This window comes from Austrofundulus limnaeus, unplaced genomic scaffold, assembly GCF_001266775.1.
Source record: "Austrofundulus limnaeus strain Quisiro unplaced genomic scaffold, Austrofundulus_limnaeus-1.0 Scaffold168, whole genome shotgun sequence".
Taxonomy (NCBI): domain Eukaryota; kingdom Metazoa; phylum Chordata; class Actinopteri; order Cyprinodontiformes; family Rivulidae; genus Austrofundulus; species Austrofundulus limnaeus.
The window spans coordinates 1,042,765-1,051,151 of record NW_013952570.1 but is presented as its reverse complement, the minus strand read 5'-3'; the positions used below and the strand labels follow the sequence as shown (position 1 = coordinate 1,051,151).

The window sequence follows — 8,387 nt, the reverse complement described above, 5'->3', positions numbered from 1 at the left end:
ACCCCCCAGGGCCACATTTCTATCAGAAAATAAAACACTTGCTTTGTCTTTTCTCAGCGGCTCAAAAGCTCTGCCACCTGCTTGGCATGAATGTTATGGAGTTCACCCGAGCCATCCTCACCCCACGGATCAAAGTAGGACGAGATTATGTGCAAAAGGCACAGACCAAAGAACAGGTGAGGTTMTATGTGCCTTTTATCCATTGGTGTTCTTTAAGCTTCAGATTATTTTATAGATTACTTTAGAGATGTGTCAGAAAGTTATAAAAAAAACATTAAATCAATAGTTTTTTTTAACTCAGCCATGAAATGATGTAAGTAGCAAAACAGTAAAAATTTTACATTAGTTACTGCCTCACACTTCATCTATTTTCTTCACTTGTTACACAAGAAAAACCACATTTCAGTTCAGTTTCTTTCTGTTTAGACTACATTTCATTTTTGCAAATGTATAACACATGTTTGGACAGGTCATCTGCACTGTCTGGCTTGATGGATTATCCTGTTTGTACTCAGACTCCCTGACATTGTACCGAGACTAAATCTCAACTCTCCACAGACTAAAACAGCATCTCATTGTTTAAATTCCCAAACTGCACTCATAGCACTCAGGTGTTGTACATTAATAATGTTGTCTAACATCTGTGGTGTTTTGTAACTTAGGCTGATTTTGCTGTTGAAGCCCTGGCCAAGGCAACATACGAGCGGCTGTTCCGCTGGCTGGTCCACCGTATCAACAAGGCCCTGGACAGGACCAAACGACAGGGGGCCTCTTTCATCGGCATCCTGGACATCGCCGGCTTTGAGATATTTGAGGTGTTTATTTTCTGCTTTATATTAATGAATCCCTCTCTGTAAACAATAATGCAGCTTCAGTTTTGTTTCTGTGTGTGTTAAAGCTGCTACTGCCTGAAGCTTCATTGGTTTTCTTCTACAAAACAATAATAATTTAAGACTGTTGTAGCAATCTGTGAAGTAAAAAAGAAGACATTGTACAGTATGAACTCTRTAAACAAAAGTAAAAAGAACCAATATAAAAGAAAAATGTTAAAGTTGCCAGTGGCTTATTAGAGCCATCATAGTGACCTCACACCTGTGGCTGGCACTTTCTGACACTTCCTAACAGGCAGACAAGCACAGTAGAAATGAAGCCTCAGAAGTCTCTAAAATGTTGTATTTAAGAAGGGTCTGGTATGTTATGTAGAAGATAAAGGAAGACAAGTTAAAAAGATCTTTCACTTCCTTTTTTGAAGAGAAGTTTTTGTTAATGCCATTTGTAGCTGTTCTCAAAAATCCCTTTTCCCACTAGAGCTGCAAGTTTCAATGTGTATTTCTTTGTAAAAAATAAAAAGTTCAGCAGGACTAACTTGAGTTCTGATTTTTTTTTCCAGTTGAACTCTTTCGAGCAGCTTTGCATCAACTACACCAACGAGAAGCTGCAGCAGCTCTTCAACCACACCATGTTCATCCTGGAGCAGGAGGAGTACCAGAGAGAGGGCATCGAGTGGAGCTTCATCGACTTCGGCCTCGACCTGCAGCCCTGCATCGACCTCATCGAGAGACCGGTCGGTGAACTCTTGCCATAGCCTGCCTGTGCGTCTTCGTCATGAATATCCTGCTTTTAACTAAATACCGTTCCCTCAGAATAACCCCCCAGGAATCCTCGCTTTGCTCGATGAGGAGTGCTGGTTTCCCAAGGCCACAGACAAGACGTTTGTCGATAAAGTTCTGCAGGAGCTGGGCACACACTCCAAGTTTCAAAAACCACGTCAACTCAAGGACAAAGCTGACTTCTGCATCATCCACTACGCAGGGAGGGTATGTTTCTCAGAAACAAGAAAGTGCCACTGTTTCTTTTTTTTGGCTTTCTTTCAAAAAATATGAATACATTTTGAAAACTATCATGGGCTGAGATTTTTATTTTTTATTCTTTATTCTTTTGCACAACAACTTTATTCTCAACTTGACCTGATTTTTTTTTTAGAGGCACAGACTTAACACCTCTGTTGGAGTAGGGTTGTTCAGGTCACAGCAGAAAAACAAAGGCTGAGTTGTAGTACTGCTGCTGCTGCAGGAAACCCACATCTGGTTTGGATTGGTGTGAGACTGAGTCTCTGATGCCTGCTGGTTACATAACAGAAACGTCCAACTTTCACCTTTCTGCAGAGGTCTGGCATCCGTAAAGAGAAAATGATCCTCCTCAACATTCCTAAGAAGGCTCCTGTCTGTCAAAGTATAAAATATTCTATTACCTCTTGAGCAGTAGTTTAATGATGGTGTCTTTTATGTATTTTCCTTTTTTCCGACAAGTATCTGAAAACACTTTGAGAACATTTAGTCCTGGGCCTGATCTATCATCACAAATAGGTTCAAATGACAGATTCTTTCAGATAGCTGGATCCAGGATTATATTGGAATTTCAAAAAATAAATCCAGCATGGCAGGGATACTGAAAATGAAAATAACTGCAAACATCAAGGGCTTTGCTTTTCCAGATTTCTGATGAAATCCACATGCAGATTTCTCCTCTCAGCCCCATCATGTACATTGCCCCCAGTCAGAGCTCTGTCCTGCAGTGTGTGATTGGTCAGAACTTCGTGGTGATGTTTCTTTATGTTGTCATTTTTTCTGAAAATGATCTGTTCCCAGAAGCYGGTTGTTAAATTAGCAAGAGATGGACAGCTTCAAAGAGCAGCTCGTCTGATCCTATTGAGCATGCGAACGTGCAACTAATGTCCATGCCTTYGTTCCTCCATCATTAATAAGAAAAAAAAGGAGTTTTTCCTCTTATGACTCTTCGCCCAACACAACACGGATACGTCGATAAGTGAAAAAACTGCTGTCACTGCTGTTGTTTATATAATTAGCTGTGTGCCGTGTCTTCAGTCCGACTATGATCAGACTACAGTCAGAAAAAGACATCAGAAAGGATGTACTCACTGATCGTGTCACATCTTATTGAAGTATGAACCAGGCTTTAAGAGCTCCATCACACTCCACATGCCTCAGCCAACAGGTTCAAGGTTTCAAGTTTAAGTTGTTGTTTGTTTAATGATGTTGTTTAATAAGGGGCAGATATAAGGTTTTTTTCTTCTTTTTGCACCCTTTTCATTCCATAATTGATTTACTTTTTTAATGGACTTTTGTTGTTTTTTAATAAATAAATAAATAAATAAATAAATAAATAAATAAATAAAGTTAAAACTTTATGTTGTTAGTTTTCGGTGCCTCAGTCGTACTTCTGTCATTTTGGAGGATTTCATTTGGAATATTTCAAGGGAATAAAAATAAATTGGAACATTTTGTAATGCAGTTACTAAAACAAATGCCCACAATTCTTTGTGTTTCTATAGGTGGACTATAAAGCTGATGAGTGGCTCATGAAGAACATGGATCCTCTGAATGATAACGTGGCCACGCTGCTCCACCAGTCCACTGATAAATTTGTGGCAGAGCTCTGGAAAGACGGTAAATCTCTTTATTAGTTAAAACTCAACATGGCCTCAGCTAAAATGAGTTTTGATATTAAACTATTTAATGTTTTATTAAGTCCCATTTTATTATAAAGCCCTAGTGTTACTTTGTGTGCTCTGTCCCATCACACTAGCTGTTTGTGTTAGCAGTGTGTTTTATAAATTATCTAACAAGCTCCACTAACAGAAGCATTCATTGGAAGTGACATTTTATTTGGGTCAAGTAAAAAAGCAAAATCATGTCAGATTTTCTGGCTTAATATCTCACTTGAGCAATAACAGCTTTACAAATATACACGTTCTGTAACTAGTTGATTTGCAAACATTTCCTCTTCAGTCCTTGTTTATCTAACAAACTGCTTTAATAATTTGTGCGTGAGGAAATATCAACGATGGTGTCTGGGTCTGCTCGCCTGCTTTTTCTCTCCCTCTCACTGCTGTCTTCTCTCTCTGTTGCTGTAGACATTCAGACGTTTCAGAGAGCCTCTTTCTATGACAATGTGTCGGGGCTTCATGAAGCTCCAGGTGAATGTTAGTAACAAGCTTTGTCTTCCACCTACTGCTGTCCATCTGCTCTATTTCCCTCATCTGCTGCGCCCACCTTGTTCTCCTCTGACTCTGCATGGCTCTGCTCTTGTTGTGCTTCAACCCTCTGATACTTTAAAACAGTCAGTTATTTCAGCAAGTATTGCTTGAACCATTGTCCAGGCATTCACACGTCATGCTGTTTTTCTGCTCCAATGATGAGTTGATTGATATTGCTGGCRTGTATTTGATCAGGAGTTGTATTCAGTGTCCGTTACTAAAAGCTGCATTTAGAACTCGGACATGATGGGACACATTCTCAGCACACCAAAAGCTTCAATATTCTCTAATCAACCACTGCAGTGATTAACAGCTGGTTACAACAGAACCATATTTTCTTCCAGCAGATCCACCAAATTAATAGGCAGATGGATAACTCTGGTTCCAAAGATGGTTTCAGTGTCTGATATATCGACACTGTCATTTATTAGACTTAAAGAATGGAATTCTTTGCATGATGATTTAACCGATTCATCTTTATGACATTAAGGATTTTTTTTTCTAAAAATAAGAACACGTTGCAGAGGTGCATGTAGCTCAGTGATCAGGCTGGAAGTTTGAGCCCAGATTGTGTCACGAAGGACATCCAGCGTAAAAAAAGGTCCAATCTTTCATGTGAGTTCACTCACTGTGGTGATCCCTGCACAGTGGAGCAGCTGAAAAGAAGAAAGAACAATATGTTGCAGAGGAGTCGTCCAGATGCAGATCTCTGTTAACTAAAACATTTCGTCATGGTCTGGAAAAGCATGGAGGCAATTTTAGTTTCTCCACGTCTGAAAAAATAAGAAAGGCAATGGAAAAAGTTAGTGTTTTCAGACACTATTACCTATTGCAGATTCTGTAAAATCAAAATATTTGATGATGATGATGATGATGATGATGATAATGATGATGATGATGACGACGATGATGACGATGCCTTTATTGTCATTGTATGGAGCACAGTGTAATTACATTTAAGAACAAAGTCCAGGAACCACAGCCGGCCCGTGACCCACAGCAGAACCGCTTGCAGACAGAGTTCCCGCTCGCTCAAGGCAAAAGTCTGAGTGCTGATAGAACGGCAATCCTTCATATTGGTCATTTTGCCAGAAAATGGCCTAAACAGCCACCGGCGTTGTTTTGTAGAACACCAAGCCAATCTGTAGAATCCAGTGATCAGAATCCAAATATATATCCAGAACAGAGGTCCCACCTTTGACATGTCCTCCCATGGAAAAAAAAAAAGAAATTGTTCCAAAAATTTATTAAGAGACTAAAAGTCTGAGCTGGATATTTTCTATATCGACATTAACCATAATCTCCACTGTTTATTCATCTACCACGAGGATTGGTAATATTTAGAAATTGAATTAWATTAAGCTTTATTTTCCTGTGAGACACACTGTATGTACTTTTATATTCTCAGCAAACCTTTTAGAAGACAAGCTCATTCATAAAGTCAGAGAGGCATTTTTAGTCGACAGGAATTTATGAGATTCCGATAAAAGATATTTGGGCTGGGCAAAATACTTCACCACAATATTTGGTCAAAATTAATTAATAGATTCTCAAAAAACAAACTGGACATTTTTTTCTCGTTTAAAAAAACATTAATCTTCTCTTTTGAAGAGTTTTAGTTCAATAGTAATTGCAGAAAATTCAAGCTTTTATTTTGGAACAACGACCTCATAACCTTGTCACACTGTAATCTTTCAGACAACTTATGTTGATGTATGAAAAAATGGCAAACATGCCAGTCAATTCATAATAAAAAAAAACAGCTGATGCAAAAGTCACAAGTTTTGGTTGATTATGACTATAAAGTCAAGACGATTTTGGTTCCAAACAGGTTAAGATCTTTTCCTTTCAGTGTGAAACTCCAGCAGATTACTTGATAAAGCTGCAACAAAGAGATTGTTTCATTTTTTCATGCTCCGCTCTCATTGTGGCTGACTCGACCACAGACTCTAAACATGAGCAAACAACTGCATGACAGCTGCAAGAGACTGAAGCGTGTCTGCGAGCTGCATCTCAGAAGCAGAAATCATCCAACTGTCCTGCTGTTTTTTATTTTTTTAGCATTTTTTTTGAACATCCAGATTTATATAAAATGGCAAAATAGTGACCATTTTTGTACATGCACCTAAAACAAGCAAGCTTTCAGTAAGAACAGCATCAGAAAATAAATCTGTTTGCTTCTGTAAAACTGCTGCTCGTTTCTCTCCCCAGTTGACCGGATTGTGGGTCTGGACCAAGTCGCTGGCATGAACGAGACGGCGTTTGGAGCTGCCTACAAGACTAAGAAAGGCATGTTCCGCACCGTTGGACAGCTTTACAAGGAACAGTTGTCTAAACTGATGGCCACACTCAGGAACACAAACCCCAACTTTGTCCGCTGCATCATCCCCAACCATGAAAAAAGAGTGAGTCTCAAGTGGCTGAAAGAGCAACACTTCATATGTTCTGTTTTTCCATTTGTTATTGAATGCTGCCGAAAGTTTGAAGGACAGAGGAAATGTTTAAGACTGTGTGTCAGTTATTAGACTATCTTATGAACTGGATGGATTTTAATGAAACTCTTAGAAATAAGTAACTGGGTATAAATCTTAACGCTTTAAGTCAGCTCAGTGGTGACGCAGCTAATCAAGCAAACACAAAAATAGTTTTACAAATATTGAGCTAAGATTTGGTTTAGCTGGAAGATATTCCAGACACACACTCTGAGTGCTAACRGATCACACAAGATCTTTGAAGATCTTTGAATACTGCATGAGATTGCACAAAATATTATTTTCAAGATTTATCCAAAATAATTGTAACTGTCGTCAACACAGGGTCGTCTTAGTTTTTAACTCCAACATGAAAGATGACAAACAAAACGCAGTCTTTCAGTACGTCAGTCACTTCATCTMAACCCTTCTCACCTCTCTCAGGCTGGTAAGCTGGACCCCCACCTGGTTCTGGACCAGCTGAGATGTAACGGTGTTCTGGAGGGGATCCGTATCTGCAGACAGGGATTCCCCAACCGCATCGTCTTCCAGGAGTTCAGACAGAGGTGATACTGTATTTTACTTCACATTTAGAACTTAAACTAAACACAACATTATATGTTTTGTCAAATAAAAACCACCTAAAAACAGTAAATCCACATTATTTTCTTAAAATAAATACAATTTATAGAGAAATGCATTAAAACTTGTTTTTCCAAATATCACTTGTTGCTCTGAACTCTGAAGCTGCCAGGTGTGTTGTAGTTCTTTTGTTAGTAAATTATTGTATAAAGATAATCTGTATTCTGTGTGTGTAGGTACGAGATCCTGACACCTAACGCCATTCCCAAGGGTTTCATGGATGGAAAGCAGGCCTGCGAGAGAATGGCAAGGACCAGTTCAACATTTATTCTCTGCAAACAACAGCTTGAGGGTAAACATCTTTTCATTTACCACAGTAATCCTTCTGTTTCTTTGTTTTATAGATTCAGGCACTTGAGCTGGATGGGAACCTCTTCCGTATTGGTCAGAGTAAGATCTTCTTCAGRGCTGGAGTCCTGGCCCACCTGGAGGAAGAGAGAGACCTGAAGATCACGGACATCATCATTTACTTCCAGGCTGTTTGTCGAGGATATCTGGCACGCAAGTAGGGATTGATTGAGCTGACTGATTTAGCTTTTGTTTGAGTGCATGCCCAGGGGTCCTTTTCTATCTTTTACCAAATCTGAGATTTAACTTTATAACCCCAATTCCAAGGAATGGCAGCATATGTCTGTTGCTCCAAAAACCTGTATGTACTGTATCTCTCAGCATTAAWGGAGCCTTCACAGATGTGCAAGTTACCCATGTCATGGGCACTAATACACCTCCATACCATCAGAGAGGCTGACTTTTGATCTTAGCTCTAATARCAATCCGGACAGTCCTTTTCCTCTTTACTTTACTTGTAAGCAAAACATCCATGATTTCCAAGAACCATTTGAAATACGGACTTGTCAGATCACAGGACACTTTTCCAATTTGTGTCACTCCATCTCAGAWAAGTTCGGGCCCAGAGAAGTCGGCTGTGTTTTTCATATCTGGCTTTGTCTTTGCATGGTAGAGTTTTAACTTGCACTTGTAGATGTAGAGATGAACTGTTTTCACTGACAAGGGTTTTCTGAAGTGTTCCTGAGCCCATGTAGTAATATCTGTTACAAAATGATATTGGTTTTTAATACAGTGCCTTCTGAGGTATCGAAGGTCACAGGCATTCATTGTTGGTTTTTAAAGGGATCCCCGATTAGTTGTAACATTATACTTCGTTTGATAAACATACATTTTAACTGTAAAATAAAGACTGTAAAAATACCGTAGGC

The 8,387-nt window shown here is 39.1% G+C and overlaps 1 protein-coding gene across 1 annotated transcript in view; it reads left to right on the top strand.

Moving 5' to 3' along the window:
• The window catches only part of LOC106523885 (myosin-10), a gene marked incomplete in the record, with an annotated part of 84,879 nt that overhangs the window by 55,085 nt on the left and 21,407 nt on the right, over window positions 1-8,387 (top strand). The window contains 9 exon segments of the mRNA XM_014017461.1: window positions 58-176; window positions 663-815; window positions 1,391-1,564; window positions 1,644-1,817; window positions 3,353-3,467; window positions 6,269-6,462; window positions 6,973-7,094; window positions 7,347-7,416; window positions 7,515-7,675. Coding sequence (XP_013872915.1) covers window positions 58-176; window positions 663-815; window positions 1,391-1,564; window positions 1,644-1,817; window positions 3,353-3,467; window positions 6,269-6,462; window positions 6,973-7,094; window positions 7,347-7,416; window positions 7,515-7,675 — 1,282 coding nt within the window.